The sequence below is a fragment of the Peromyscus eremicus genome, chromosome X, assembly GCF_949786415.1.
Source record: "Peromyscus eremicus chromosome X, PerEre_H2_v1, whole genome shotgun sequence".
NCBI classification, from domain to species: Eukaryota; Metazoa; Chordata; class Mammalia; order Rodentia; family Cricetidae; genus Peromyscus; species Peromyscus eremicus.
The window spans coordinates 109,794,822-109,811,354 of record NC_081439.1 but is presented as its reverse complement, the minus strand read 5'-3'; the positions used below and the strand labels follow the sequence as shown (position 1 = coordinate 109,811,354).

At 40.6% G+C, this 16,533-nt stretch overlaps 1 protein-coding gene across 2 annotated transcripts in view; it reads left to right on the top strand.

The window, feature by feature from the left end:
• The window catches only part of LOC131899338 (fibrous sheath-interacting protein 2-like), a 41,328-nt gene extending 25,337 nt beyond the window's left edge, over positions 1–15,991 (top strand). For both annotated transcript variants that reach the window (XM_059250769.1, XM_059250768.1), the window contains 2 exons: positions 15,071–15,142; positions 15,843–15,991. In XM_059250769.1, coding sequence (XP_059106752.1) covers positions 15,071–15,142; positions 15,843–15,976 — 206 coding nt within the window. In that variant the 3' untranslated portion in view covers positions 15,977–15,991. The remainder of the gene's footprint in view (positions 1–15,070; positions 15,143–15,842) is intronic.
• The last annotated feature ends 542 nt before the right edge of the window (positions 15,992–16,533 follow it).

Below are 16,533 nucleotides of genomic sequence, written 5' to 3'. Positions count from 1 at the left end.
AGAGGTCCAGGAGAGGCTAACTTCCTGAGTCAGTTTCATTAAGTTTTGTTAAAAAGCTAATTTTTTGTCTTACTTTTTTTGGAGGATTGGGGCCTCTAAACACAATAGAGATTAAATTGTATTTCCCAGGACCGTTGACACTCCTTGAATCCTTGAGCCCTTGAAGGCAGGTCCATTGTTACTTAGAATACTTTGTAGCAGTCCAAATCTTTGGGTAATTTTATGAATTAAACTTCTGAGCACCTGAGCATCCTTTCAGTCTTGTTTGCAGAGGTCTTCACCCATACTAAGAGGGATTTTATGCCCCAGCATTTGGGCAAATGAGCACAATCTGTCAGTCTTTCCCAGGATAGGGTCTTGTCTATTGATGTTCTGGGAAAGTCAGTCCAAGTGTCTGGGGATTATTTCTCTGGCATAGTTCACAAGTGCTTATCATTTGGTCAGTAGCCTCGGTACATTTTTATATTTTTTTTGGTCAGTTGTAGGGATCCACATCTGTCCAAATTACAGGCTTAATGTGGGAGGTCTTCACCCATACTAAGAGGGATGTGGGAGGTTTTTTTTTTTTTTAAATCTTTCATCTCTTTCATATAATTGTGCTGATGGCAGAAAGAGTCAGAAAAAAGGAAAAGCGTATGTGACAAAGATAAACAGGCAAGTGGGGAAACAAAGGGAGAAATCGGAACTGAAGACCCAAGTCTATTCAAAGTCTTAGGCGGCACATATAGAGAAGGGATTCAACAAAGATACAGGTAAATGAAAGAAAACATTTGAAAAGAACTTCAAAAATTGATGAATGAATAAATCAGAGAAATGTGAAGGATGGGGTGCAAGAAGAAAGTAGGGAGGCAGGCAAAATAAAAGAATGAAATGAAGGAGAAATGACAAGAGAGAAACAATAAAGGAAAGGAGGGAGGAGGGAGGGAGGATGAGTCGTTTAAAGTGATAAGTATAAGAAGTGCAAAATTAAAAATGAGAATGAGAAATGAATTTGGAAAGGCCGAGTAATAAGGAAGTGAAACTGTAGATAGCAAGAAAATACAGAAACCAGTATGAAAGAGGCTTATGCAGATATCACAAAAATGCAAGATGAATCAGTGACAACAGGACAAGAAGGAAGTGAGACTAAGTGGGGAGAAGGAAACAGGAAAATCATCAATTTTTCATAAGAGCACAGTAAAAAGTAGTAAACGGAAAGACAAGGGAAATGAGAAACTTCTTCAGAGGTAAATAGAAAGCAAGTTTGATGTCACCTGGGTTACAGAGTGAGAACCTGTCTGAAAGGTTTAAAGATGAATGCCTATAAGAAGGCTTTTCATAAAAAAAGAAAACTAGTTTAAAAGGAAGTACTGATAAGAAAATAAGTTTTAAAATGGGCATGTAGTCTCATATCTGTGACCCCAGGCTCTGGTGGCTAAAGAGAGATTGGTATGGGATGAACTCCAGTTTTGTATAGAGAGTGGGAGTTCTGCTAAAACAGAAAATAGCCAGAGTGTGGTGTTGCATTCTTTTAATCCCAGGACTGAGGAAGTAGAGGCAAGCAAATCTCTATGAATTCTGGCTCAGTCCGTTCTACGTAGCAAGTTCTGGGCAGCCAGGGCTATAGAGTGAGATCCTGTCTCAAAAATAAAATAGTTAAATGAGAAAGAGAGGGAGAGAGAGGAGAGAGAGAGAGAGGAGAGGAGAGAAGGGGAATGGGGGAGAGAGAAAATATATTTAATAGAAACACAGAAAGAAGATCAGAAAAAAACAGTGATAGGGAAAAGCTAAAAATAATAGCTAATTAGAGAGAGAAGAGAGAAAAGGGAGTGAGAAATGTTTCTCTTAAGGTGAATCAATAAAAATATTACTTCCAAAACTAAAGTCAGAAAAAACAATTACATAAGTTCTAAGTGGGGAGGACATTTTTTGTTTGTTTGTTTTTCATGACAGGGTTTCTCTGCATAGTTTTAGTGCTTGTCCTGGTTCTTGCTCTGTAGACCAGGCTGGCCTCGCACTCACAGAGGTCCTCCTAGCTCTGCCTACTGAGTGCTGGGATTAAAGGTGTGTGCCACCACCGCCTGGCCGGGAGGACGTTTTAGATGTCAGAAAAATAGATACAGATATCTGATAGGTTATTAGTGGACCCACGGATAGGTGGATAGGTAGACAGAGAAATAGATAGATGATAGACAGACAGACAGGTAGGTAGATGGATGTATAGATAGATAGAACATAAATTATAGGTAGATAGACAGATAGATGCAGAAAAAAGATTATATATACAAAGAAGAAGCGAGTAGAAAAGAATGTGACAAAAATAAGTAATAGAGGAAACAGTTTAAAATGACCAATCTATACAAAAAACAAGAGTGAAAGCAAAAATGATAGAGGAAAGAAGGGAAATGGGAGAAATAAAGAGGAAAGGAGAAATGGACAGTTCCTGGTAAGTGTAGCTGGATAAATAACAAAGTAAGATGGAAGATAAGTGGGGAAGAAGAAACAAAGGATGAAGGATCAAGAAAAGAGCCAAGAAGTAGGTTGCTGGCTGGCCAGCTGGTTGCATGGCAAGAAAGGAAGGAAGGAAGAGAGGGAAAGAAAGAGGAAGGAAGATGGTGGCTAGATGGATGGACAGATAGTTGGATGCTAGATAAAAGCCGGGAGACCTGAATGTGTGCAGATAAATACAGAAATGATGTCTATGAGGCAGAAGCCAGTATAAAATGGGAAGTCAGAGTTAAGTTTCAGAAGAAAGGAGAGAGAAAAGATAAAGGAAAGGTAAGAGAAAGAAGAGTGGGAAATAAAGAGAAAGGGGCAGAGGTAGTAGGGACTGTGGGTAGAGCAGAAAATAAAACAGTAGACAACAGACAGATGAAAGGGAAGGAATAAGGGATGCAGTGAAGTGAGCAGGGAAAACAGAAACTGCAAGGTGATGAGGTAGAGAAGAAAGTGAGTGGGAAGAGAGAGAGGGAGGTAGAAAAGCCAAAGAATATGGGGATAGGATAAAGGAGGCAGCAGGAGAGATACTAAAAGAAGGCTAGTGGAAGTAGAGGAAAATAAACAGAGATAAATGGTGATGGCTAGGTAGACAGGAAGGAGTGGTAGGATAAGGCAGGAAGACAGACAAAACAGAGCCAGGGTTGGTGGCACAGAACTCAGGAGATAGAGGTAGCAGGACCACCAGTTCAAGGCCAGCCTGGAATACATAGCTAGAACATTTCTGAAAAATGAAGAGCATAACATAACTATAGTGACAACTAGGTAGTGTGGAGAAATGTAAGTAGCTATATTCAATGATGATAGACTGGCAGGTAGACGGACAGGGAACTAGATAAAAGTATAGGTGGACTGGGCGGTGGTGGCGCACGCCTTTAATCCCAGCTCTCAGGAGGCAGAGCCAGGCAGATCTCTGTGTGTTCGAGGCCAGCGTGGTCTACAGAGCGAGATCCAGGACGGGTACCAAAACTACACAGAGAAACACTGTCTCGAAAAACAAACAAACAAAAATCTAGGTGGGATTTAAAATGCATGAAACAGATACAAAGACAGAGACACCAAGAGCGAAAGGGTTTTTGTTAAGTTGATGAGAAAAGGAATCTAAGAATGACAGGAAAGAAATTGGAAGGAGGGAGGGAAGAGATGGACGAAATGGACCAAGGAAGAAGAGAAGAAAGACAAGCATGATGAGAGAAAACTGAAGTGGAGTGCAAAGGGATAGAAAAAGAACTGAAGGAAGGAATCAATAGTGGCAAGTCTGTAGGTAAGATTAAATTTAGAAAGAACTGTGAGCGTAGGAGGCAGGTGTTTGGAAGGACGGTGTTTGTTTTAAGCCAAAGCAAGGAGGCTGGGGAGAGGGCCAGTGGACAAAAGTGCTTGCCTCCCCAACATGCGGACCTGAGTTCCAGTCCCCAGTACCACATGAGTTCAGTGAGAGACCTCATCACAAGGGAGTAGGGTAGAGTGTTAGAAGAGGACATCCAATGTCCTTCTCTGGCCTCTGTCTGCATGTGTATGAGTGCACACGGCCACACATGCATGCACAAACACATGTATACAGCATGTAGTGCATACCAAGAAATAAATCTGAGGACAGCATGGAAAGGCAGAGGTCTGTATGGAAAACTTCAACTAAAATACAGATGTCTAACTAGATGGCAGCTACAGCAGAGAAGAAGTGAGCATAGTGACAAAAACTAGAGAAAAAGAAAGCATTTTTCTAAAGAAAATAGTAAAAATTCAATAGTAAGTACAAGTTGGAAAAGGGAGAGGAAGAGAAATGAAATCCATCTTCAAGGGAGGCAAGTAGAGAAAGAATGAAGGAATCTAAGGCAACCACACCACAAGAGCACTTGTTCAGCTATGTTCATATCAGCATTGTTTGTAATAGCCAGAACATGGAAACAACCTAGATGCCCTTCAACTGAAGACTGGATAAACAAAATGTGGTACATATACACAATGGAATACTACTCAGCAGAGAAAAACAATGACATCATGAGGTTTGCAGACAAATGGATGGATCTAGAAAAAATCATCCTGAGTGAGGTATCCCAGACTCAGAAAGACAAACATGGTATGTACTCACTCATAGCAGGATACTAGATGTGGAACAAGGATGACTGGACTGCTACTCACATCACCAGGGAGGCTACCTGGAAAAGAGGACCCCAAGAAAGACACAGGGATCGCCCAATGACAGAGAAATGGAATGAGAGCTACATGAACAGCCTGGACATGAGTGGGGGTAGTGAAGGGCGAGGGTCGAGGGAAAGAGAGCTTGGGTGAGTGGGAGATCCCAGCTGGATCAACAACAGAGAGGGAGAACAAGGAATAGGAGACCATGGTAAATGAAGACCACATGAGAATAGGAAGAAACAAAGTGCTAGAGAGGCCCACAGAAATCCACAAAGATACCCCCACAACAGACTGCTGGCAATGGTCGAGAGACAGTCCGAACTGACCTACTCTGGTGATGGGATGGCCAAACACCCTAATTGTCGTGCTAGAAACCTCATCCAACTACTGAGGGATCTGGATGCAGAGGTCCATGACTAGGCCCCAGGTGGATCTCTGGGAGTCCAATTAGCAAGAATGAGGAGGGTTTATATGAGCGAGAATTGTTGAGACCAAGGTCAGATAAAGCACAGAGATAAACAGCCAAACGAACAGAAAATCATGAAATATGAACCAATGGCTGAGGGGTCACCAACTGGATCAGGCCCTCTGAGTGGGTGAGACAGTTGATTGGCCTGATCTGTTTGGGAGGCATCCAGGCAGTGGCACCGGGTCCTGTGCTCATTGCATGAGTCGGCTGTTTGAAACCTGGGGCCTATGCAGGGTCGCTTGGCTCGGCCTGGGAGGAGGGGACTGGACCTACCTGGACTGAGTCCACCAGGTTGATCTCAGTCTGTGGGGAAGGCTTTGCCCTGGAGAAGAATGGAATGGGGGGCGGGCTGGGGGGAAGGTGAGGGGGGCGGGAGGGGGGAGAACAAGGGAATCTGTGGCTGATATGTAGAACTGAATTGTATTGCAAAATAAAAATTTAAAAAAAAAGGAAGAAAAAAAGAAAAAAAAAGAAAGGCAGGACGGAAGACAGAAGAAGGAATAAATGAAAAAGAATCAAGGCTATGGAGCAAGCAAGGGACCTTGTAGGCAGGTACAAAAAAATTAGAAAAGAGATTTAGAAAGGAAAGAATAAACAGAGTGAGAAATAAAATGAAAGAAGTGTAGAAGCTTTCAAGTTTTCATTAAAAATGAAACAAAGTAAAAATACAAAAGTAATAAAAGGAGACGATGGAAAGTAAAGAAGAGCATACATAAGCAGGAAGGGTCAGGAAGAACAAAGTATCTACAAACAAAATGAGATAAAAGAGAGTCAAAGGGAAGAGAGAAAAGAAGGGAAAGTGTGATATCAATGAGAGAAAGGAGGTCTAGCGGCTGTGGCTCTGTGACTTAGGTTGCTTTGCAGCCAGGAGGACCTGAGTGTCATCCCCCCAAATCATGTGAAAATAATTTGAGGGTGTGAAAATGGTGCTGGGGAACAGGATTGTAGTCCAGACACTAGAGATGCAGAGACAGGATACCTGGGGCTCCCTGATCAGCTGGTCTGGCTTAGTTTGTGAGTACTGGAACAAATAGAAACCCTGTGTCAATGGAAGTGAATAGGTGTCACCTTCCTGAGGCTGACACCAAAGCTGTCTTCTGGGACTCACACACACACACACACACACACACACACACACACACACACACACACTAAAGGAAAGAAGAAGCATACCAAAGTGTGAAGGCGTTGGTAAGAATAAAGTATACAAACACGATGATGAGAAAGAGCAAAGGCAGGAGAGAAAAAGATCAAAGGCAGAGGAAAGTTTTGAAATGAGATACCTGTACCGAGACTTTTGGGGACAAAAGGAAAATGTTGTGAAGGAAGGGCCAGTAAATTCTATTTAAGAGAAGTAGCTGAAGAAAGAGGGAGGGAAGTGAGTGATCATAAAAGACTAAGAGATGATAGCATTTGGGAAGAAAGCACAATGCCAGGAGCTATGCCCAGCAGTGAATGGGTCCTGCAGAGCATGTAGGAGTTGGCGGGAGAAGGAAGTGAGCCAGGCCATGGTGATCGGGAGAATCTTGCAGCCTGACTGACTAGCAGCCAGAGTGTTTCTTTATATGGAATTTAGTTAGCAGGGATACATTCATGATGTTCCAAAACATAGATCATAACATTTTTGGTTTTGGACATGTGTTTCACTTCCTTTTGCTCATCTTTTAGTCATCACTAATAAACTATGACAGAACAGAGTTATCAATTCCAATCATTTTCCCTCAAGTTTTGACATCATTAATAAACAGAGTTATCATTCTTACTCATTAACCCCATAACCCAATTTTTGAGAATCTAGAGGCATATGACAAGCCTGTGCTCAGGCTGGTTGTTTTGGTTGCTTCAAGGACACTAGACCAAAACAAAAATCTTCAATCACTCTGGGCATTTTGTCATGTCTCAAGCAGTGTATTATTAACTCTTAGTGGTCAGAGTGCCCAGGAAAAATCCTCAGGCTAAAGCTGCTGCAGTTATTATTCAAATTTTGGCATAATACAATTAGTGTTCACATTTATATCTTTATAGAATTGGTCTATATGTCTAATCATGGCATTCTGTTGTTCCTTGGTCATGTGACATTATAGTGACTCTACATGAGCTAACTTTTAAGAGAGGGAGGTCCTAACATCTCATACTTTCATCATCTTTCCACTCCACACTTTGCTCATCAATATGTCTCTATGTAGAGCAGAGTTGTATGGCACGAAATTGTCTGAGTGTACAGTGGGAAGAGCCTTGTAATCTGAACTGTGGATAATTCCTCTAGCCCACTGGATTTTGTTGACCTTTTTAATTTTACTTGGTTTTGAACATCTTGTTCCTATGTAAGTAGAGGGACAGATGTTTCAAGAATGTCTCATAGCCTCATAAAGAGACCTCTGGCTTCTTCTTTATGTGTCACAACCTCCAAGCATAAGGAAGACATTCAAATAGATAAGGATATCTCCCTCAAAGAGGGGGAGGGGATAGTATGTTCAGAACTTTCCTGGGGAAGCTTAGAAGCAGCATTCCTGGGAGAAGGCATAACTGATTTATAAGTAATTTTCCATCAATCCAATATCCTCAAATTGTACAAATATTAAAAGTGCCCCAAGTATGTAACAGGTGGAGATGAAAACCAAAGGTGGCACAGTGGCCATCATGTGGCTCAGCTTTGCTGGATCTCTGTCAAGCAGCTGTGCTGGCTCTTTGACTTCTGCCATTCCATTCCTTACATCCTCTGCAGGACCCATCCAATGCTGGGGATGGCTCGCAGCAGCACAACACTCAAGAGGCAGAGGCAGGAGAATCACATTCAGTGCCAGGCCAGCCTACTTTACATATGGAGGTCAAATCCTGTAGCTAGAGTTTTCCTGCCTGGCCCACAATCAGGACAAATCTCTCTCACCCGCCAGTCCCACAGCCACTCAGATCCGACCAAGTAAACACAGAAACTTGTATTGGTTACAAACTGTATGGCTGTGGCAGGCTTCTTGCTACCTGTTCTTACAGCTTAAATTGATCCATTTCTATAAATCTATACCTTGCCACATGGCTCGTGGCTTACCGGCATCTTCACATGCTGTTTGTCATGGTGGCGGCTGGCAGTGTCTCTCTCACCCAGCTTCCTGTTCTCTCAATTCTCCTCTCTGTTAGTCCCGCCTATACTTCCTGCCCGGCCCCTGGCCAATCAGTAATTTATTTATTGACCAATCAGCAACACATTTGACATACAGACCATCCCACAGCAAAATCCAACCTGGAGCCACAGAAAGCAGGGAGGAACAGAGGAAGAGAGGGAGGAAATACTAGAGAACAAGGAAAAATGTGTTTATTGTAAGTCAAGAGCAAAATGCTACTCCAGAAACAAAAGCAGGACACGAAGAGTATGGAGACTTTCCACAAGGAGTTTTATGTGTGCAAAATGTGACAGAATGTAACTGAAGTTAACAGAGGGTGGGAGGGAGAATAAAGAAGGATTCAGAAGATGATTGTAAAGGGTATAGAAAATCAGATGAGTAGACGGATAGGCAGACACATAGACTGCACCTTAAAAGACATAAAACTTGGAAGGCATACATACAATATAAAACACACAATATAAAGTCATATGAGTCAGATACAGAGAATTTAAAAAAAGAGGTACATGTAAAATGATAAAGTATTTTTTAAAGTATGCCAAATAGAAGGCAGGCACAGTGGCACACTTCTTTAATCCCAACACTCTGGAGGTACAGACAGGCAGATCTCTGTGAGTTTGAGGCTAGCCTGGTGTATATATAGAGAGTCCAAGGAGAGTCACAGCTACATAGAAGGACCCTGTCTCAGTTTTTTAAAAAGAGGAAGAGCTGGGCAGTGGTGGTGCATGCCTTTAAGACTAGCACTGAGGAGACAGGCGTGAGTTCGAGGCTAGCCTAGTCTTAAGGTTGAGTTCCAGGACAGCCAGGACTACACAGAGAAACCTTGTCTCAGAAACAAAGAAAAAAAATCATGCTACTAGAAAGGAACTGGAATGATGAAAGAAGAGGAAGAAAAGAAGGGAGGAGAAGGAAGTGAGAGATGGCGGGAGAAAAGGAGACATGCAGGCATAGTGCAAAAGAGGATGCAATGAAGTGAGGAGATTAGGAAAACACTCTGAAGACAATTTGTAAGTCCCTGCAAAGACCAGTGTTTTAAAAAGAGAATTTTACGGGAGGGGGGAGAACAAGGGAATCTGTGCCTGTATGTAGAACTTAATTGTATTGCAAAATAAAAATTAAAAAAAAAATGTATGAGCACCACAAAAAAAAAAAAGAGAATTTTAGTATAAGACAAGGTTAGAAAGGTAGGATTAGTAAGAACAGTCAAACTGTAGAGCACAAGATAATACAGTGATGCATATGTAAGATGCCAGCAAAGTATTACAGAAACATAGGTGGATGAACTGGGGATGCTGAGAGTAAAATGGCAAACGTTCTGAAAGAAGGTGCCGATTTTAGATGTGAAGGAAAGACAGTAAAATAAAGGAGGCAGTGACAGAGACTGAAGAAGAAGGGGGCTTTAAAATGAGTCAGTAAGGAACAAAGAGAGACAGAGGATGTAAGAGGGAAAGCCAATAAGAAATCAAGAGCAACTGTGCAGTGTAGAAGGAAATTTTGAAGTACTTGTGAGGAAGGGGAAGGCACGTGGGGAATAACTAGAAGGACAGCCTGCAGCTTGGAGAAAAAGTCAACTAAGTATAGATATGGGACAGACCAGTAGAAAAGTAAGTGTGCAAAACACGAGAGAAAGAAAGTGGAGGAAGAGACAGAGAAACTAGGGCTATGGATGTAGCTCAGTTGGTAGAGTGCTTGCCTAGCATGCAGAAAGCCTTGGGTTCAATTCCCAACATCACAGCTAGGCATGGTGGCACACGCCTGTAATGCCAGCACTCATGAGGTGGAGAAAGGAAAATCAGGAATTCCAGGTCATTCTTAGCTACACAGTGAGTTTGAGGCTAGCTTTGGCTACATGAGGCCCTGTCTCAAATGAGGAGAGAAAGGAGAGAGGAAAGAGAGAAAAATCAGTATAAAAAGTTAAGTTGGGGAGGAAGAAGACAAGATAGATGAATTGTGTATGACAAGATGAGAAAAAACAGTAGGAAGGAAGGAATCAGAGATTAAGGCGACTGGAAAAGAAACAGAAGTGAAAGGAGAGTAGAGCTTGGAGACAAGGATAAAAAGAGATATTGAGGGAGAGACACAAGAAACAAAGAGCCAAAAACTACCAAGGTTATAAAGTTGGAAATGAAGGAAGTGGGAAAGGTAGACGTAAGAGGGTTATTAAAAGAGGAATCCAGTTGTAAATGGAGTAAAGATTAGTGGGACAATTAGGTAACTGAGAAGACGGTGGACATAACACAGGAAAAGAGGCTATGATTGCCCACCATGGTGCATGATGATGCACACCTGTGATACCAGACCATGGGAAGCTGAAGCAGAAGGATCACCTGCTCAAAGCCAGCCTGGACCACCTAGAGCAGTAGGTCTCAGCCTTCCCAATGCTGCTGTCCTTTAATACAGTTCGTCATGGTGTGTGACCCCCAACCATAAAAAAGGTGTCCCGCACTTGCCACTGAGATTTTCACTTAATAATCTGTGTATCTGAGTGCGGCACCATACAGGGTACCTCTGTTTGAAGTCCTTTGTTCAAGAGGTATCGATTTTTCATTAGCTTACAAAGCAGTGGGTCTCCATGAGACTTTCCATACACCCTGACTTTTGGTTAACCCACTCCCATCCCTCTTCTATCCTCCTACCTTATCCCTGCTTAAAACTTTAACCCCAGTATTCCTCTCACTTTCATACCACATGTGAGAAAGTTTTACAAAGAGAGACTATGACACTGAGAAAGAATAAGCAATAAGTAAAACAAGAATAGTTATGTTCATGGGGGATAATTTTAAAGCAGTCACCATTTTAAAAAGAGGAAAATAGAGGCCCAGAATGTAGCTCTGTTTATCCCCACACACCTGTCATTTATCAACTGTCATCTCTCATTTATGACCATTTGAGACCTGGTCTAACTATGTAGCCTTGGTTGGCCTAAAGCTCACTATGCAGAACAAGCTAACCTCCATCTCTGCATCCAGAGTCTGGGGATTAGAGCCCTGCACCACCACACCTGTTTATTTAGCACTTCCCTTCCGACAGTCTTTCACTACTAACCTTAGTCATTTCTGTGTTTGAAAACTGAAATTGTTTTTCTTTTCTCTGTGTTCCCACTTTCCTGTCTAACCACCATGTATTCATCATTCCTAACATTTTCCTGAGTTCTCTAGAATCTACATTTTCCCACTATCTATGCTCTTACTTCCCGACTACCCCTGCCCTTCTAACAGCCCTCTCTCTTACTCTCTCCTTCTTTTTAAGTTCACTCTTTTTCCACACTTATCATTTCAGAGTTTTCTTTCTTCCTTCTTTTCTTCTTTTACTACTATCTCTCCCTTTTTATCCATTCTGCTGTGTTCTCCTTCCCTTTGTGACTTCTTTACAGTCTTCTGTGCCCTTATTCCTCTCATTCCCTTTCTTTTCTTCCCCTTGTCTTTCTCTTTAATTTTTCCATTCCCTTTTTATTGGAACCTGATTTTTCCTGTTGTTTTTTCATCAGCTATTTATTTTGGTGTTTTGGAAGTAGTAGGAAAGCATGTTGAATAGCCTGATGAAAGAGTGGCTAAAGGAACAGAACCACCAGAAGAGACAGACAGATAGATTGATAGATGATAGATAGATAATTAGATAGAGAGATAGAGACATAAATAGAGGGATGATAGAAGATAGAAAGATAATATGTGGATAGAATGAAAGATGGTAGATAGACAGATGATAGATAATAGAGAGATGATTGATAGATGGTAGATAGATTGATGATAGATGATGGATAGATGATAGGTACTTAGATGATAGAGAGATGATAGATAGATAGATGATATATAGAAATAGATAGATATATGGATGATAGATACATAGATAGATGATAGAAAGATAGACAATAGATAGATGATAGATCGATGATAGATCAGTAGAAAGATGATAGATGATAAATGATAGATAGATGAATAGATGAAAGATAGGTACATAGGTAGATGATAGAGATAGATTGATAGATATATGATAGATTGGTATTAGACAGATAAATAGATAATAGATGATAGATAGATTGATGATAGATAGATATAGAGATCATAGATCATAGATAGATAGATAGATAGATAGATAGAAAGAAATAGAAGGTAGATAGGTTGAATGATTGATAAATAAATAAATGATAGATAGATGATAGACAAGTACATAGATGATGGATAGATAGATAGATATACATATATGATAGATAGATGATATATATAGATGATAGAGACTGATAGATTGATGATAGATAGATGATACATTGATTGTTAGATTGGTAGATAAATGATAGATAGATAGATAGATAGATAGATAGATAGATAGATGATAGATGATAGATTGAGAGATAGATGATAGATAGGTATATGATAGATAAATACATGATAGATAGATAGGTACAGAGATGATGGATAGATAGAGATAGATATATGATAGTTAGATGATAGATATATAGATAGATGATATATATATATATATAGAGAGAGATGTATGATACATAGTTGATAGATGTTAGATAGATAGATAGATGATAGATAGATAGATAGATAGATAGATCATAGATATAAATAGATAAATGATAGCTAGGTAATAGATGATAGGTAGATTTAATATTTGATAGATAAACAGATGATAGATAGATATATAGAAGATGATAGATAGATGTTAGATATATGATAGATAGACAGGTACATAGATAGATGATAGATAGAGATAGATACATATATGATAGATAATAGATAGAGATACATATATAATAGATGATAGATAGATAGATAGATAGATAGATAGATAGATAGATAGATGATAGATGATAGCTAGAGATTGATAGATGGATGATAGGTAGATGATAGATAGATAGGTACATAGATAGATGATAGATAAATTAGATAGATAGATACATAAATGGTACATAGGTGATATAGATAGATAGATGTTAGATCATAGATAGATAGATCATAGATAGATAGATAGATAGATAGATAGATAGATAGATAGAAGATAGTTTCAATGATTGATAAATAGATGATAGATATATAGATGATAGATAAATAGTTAGATAGATAGATGATAGATAGTTGATAGATAGACAGGTACTTACATAGATGATAGATAGAGATACATATATGATAAATTGATGATAGATGATAGATAGATAGATAGATAGATAGATAGATAGATAGATAGATAGATAGGTGATAGATAGATAGAATAAGATAGATAGATAGCTATACATACATACATAGATGGATACATAGATGATAGGTAGATAGGGTGAAAAGAAGGTATGTTGAAAGACAAGGTATGAAATGAGGCAGAGGAAGAAGGGAGAGAGCAAAAAGAGTAATAAGGGGAAATAGATAAAATGATATGTATACCAAGGAAGAGTCAAGAATTGCTACTGCAAATTATATAAAAATCTAGAAAGACCAAAGTAAGTTCTATAAAGAAGGAAACAATGAAATAAATATAGGACAGAAAATGAAGGATAAAAGGAGGTGAGAAAAGTACAGGGGAGGATTAAAGCAAGTTTTACAAGGGAAGCAGAAAAGAAGAGCTCTTTTAAATGGTAATATTGCACACATACACATACACACCACACCATACACAGATGCACACTCATACACATACACCACACCACACACTCACACACACATACACACACATACACACACACACACACACACACACACACACACACACACACGAGTTTGAAGAGGCACAATGAGCAAGAGGAGATGAGACAGAGAATGCCATTTTTACAGATGAGCCATTAAGAGGCTCCTAATACAGTTCAGCGACAAAGTGTGGCCTTCTGCCTCAGATGCTAGGCTACGTTAGTGACATTTATCCCTCTGTTCAGAACTACCAATGGCTGCTTCTGGCAGAAAGATTTTGAGTACACAGTCCTCTCAAAAAGACACAATAGTGGGCCTGTAATCACTTCTCTGGGGCCTAAGGCAGGAGGATCATTAGTTCAAGGCTTGCCTGAGCAACACAGGACAAGATCAGAATCGGCAGCTCCTCTGCTTCTTAAGCTTCTGTTACAAACCCAGAGAGAGCCCATGACATTGCTACTGAGCTGGAGGCGTTCCCAGAAAGCCTGGAGCCAAAATTTTATTTTAAGTATGATAACTAGAAAATAGAAATTTGTAGGCATACTAGATTTTGTCATGATACCTGCTGCTTATGATGCAAATAAATCTTCTGTGTTTAGCCATCACATGGTGTCTTACATATAATCCTTATACAAACCATGCCACATAATCTACTGATCATTGGATTTAACTCCCTCATTACTCAGTGGTATTATTCTCCCCACATTGATGAGTGAGCTAGCCCACTTTGTGTAGCTGACATCTCTCAGGTGTGGTTCACTACACTGACTCTTCCCCCACAGGCTCTGCTAGTGAACTCATCTCTGTACTTTGCCTTACCAGTGAGATCCTGAGCAGACCTTAGCCTGTTTGTCTGCTTCTACTAGCCTTTGCTCAACCTCTCTGCCTCCTCCTTTTTCTGCTTAGTGAGCTACCCATCCAGATGACTGACTAGGGGTTCTATGGAAAGATCTGCATCCTGTAGCCCTATTAACATCCCGAGGGTCAAGGCCAGTGCCAATGTGCTTTCTTAATCTCCTCCTCCCTTTGGTCTTGGGCCATGTAGACCTACCGTAATATATCATGCAACTGGGAACAGATATATTTTATTGGCCAGATGAATTTGTCCAACACCAGAGTTTTCTACACTGTTGTTATCTTGGGCCTTTTGGAAAAGCACTACTGAGTAGGAGTTGTCATTTTAATATTTGACATTTTATCATTTTGTCATCTCCACTGTTAAAAATAAATGTCTTTTTTTTTTTTTAAAGCCTCGTCAATAACGCAAAAAAGATCAACTTTCACTGAGGAGAACACGTCTCCAGAACATCCAGAACAAAAATGTAACTGATATGTTATGGTTGGAAATTAGTAATTTAGTGGGAATACTAGATTGGGTAACGATGTGCAGAAAAATCCTCTATCCTCTTCCATCAACTGGTGTCTTGTGAACACTCATGCACAACTGTCACCATGCTCACTCTCCGGGACAGACTCCCTAATTACTCAGTTATGCTCTCTCCACACTCCTAGAGCAGGGTGCATCACTTTTTGCACCTGACAGCTCTCTAAACCCAGTTCCGAACCCTAGCTTTCTCATGACTCCCACTACTGAACGTGTCTCTGTACTGTTCTATTACCAGTGAGAACCTGAGGCAGCTCTTCAGTGTATGCCTGTGTCGATGGCATCCCTCCACCTCGGATCCCTTTGTTTCACCTGGAGAACTGTCTTTCCAGATTACTCCATAGAGGTTCTCCTCATGCATCTGAAGCCTGTGTCCCTGTGAACTTAAGGACCGAGACCACTGCCAGTGTGCTTTCTCAGTCCTAACCTTCCCTTGCCATTGAGCCTTTGAGACACACAGTAACATGTCACCGGCAGCAGAAATATTTCATTCACCACATACCTTTAGCACAGTGTTTCTCACTACTGTTCCCTTGCTTCTTTTGGGAAGGCACAATTGAATAGTAGTTATTTTAACATTTGTTATTCTATCATTTTGTCTCTACCACTGTTAAAAATTAATGTTCTTTTTTTTATAGCATCTATATCAAGTTTAAGGACAAGTATCTCTGACGAAAAACTATTACAAGAATCATGGATCTCTGAACAAAGACTGTTGGCAGAATCAAGAGAGTCAAAATGTAACTATTGTGTAGTGATTGAAATTGAATAATTTTTGAGACCTGGCAATGATCACTCCTGCTTAACATGCAGATGAGCCCGCTGTTTCCATCTATCAAATGATGCCCGGGGATAGTGTTTGCCAGTGGCACTACCATCGATATTGCCATCTAGAATAGACTCCGGAACTACTCAGTTCATGTGGCTTTCTCTTCATTCCCATGAGCAGCGAGGCCCATTCTATGCAGCTGCCTCCTCTTCCAGCCCAGTTCAGAATCCTCGAAGACCCTGTTAACTGAGCTTGCTTCTATAATTTTCCTTATTGAGAAGATCCTGAGGCAGATTTTCAGACATGCCTCTGCTGCTGCCACCCTGTCCTCTAGCAGCTCTGCCTCCCAAGGAGGTTTTGACCTTCAAGTCTCTTGCTCTGTCTCAACAAACAACAGTGCAGGTTGTTGAATGGAAACTCTGATACTACTTAGCTTAGTACGACTAAAGTGTGTGGTCTCGTGAGACTAGCCAACACCAAGAGTCCTGCCAATGTGCTTTCTCAATCCTACCCTCCCTGCGGCTTTGGGCTCTTGAGACCTCTAGTACCATATCTTGTCA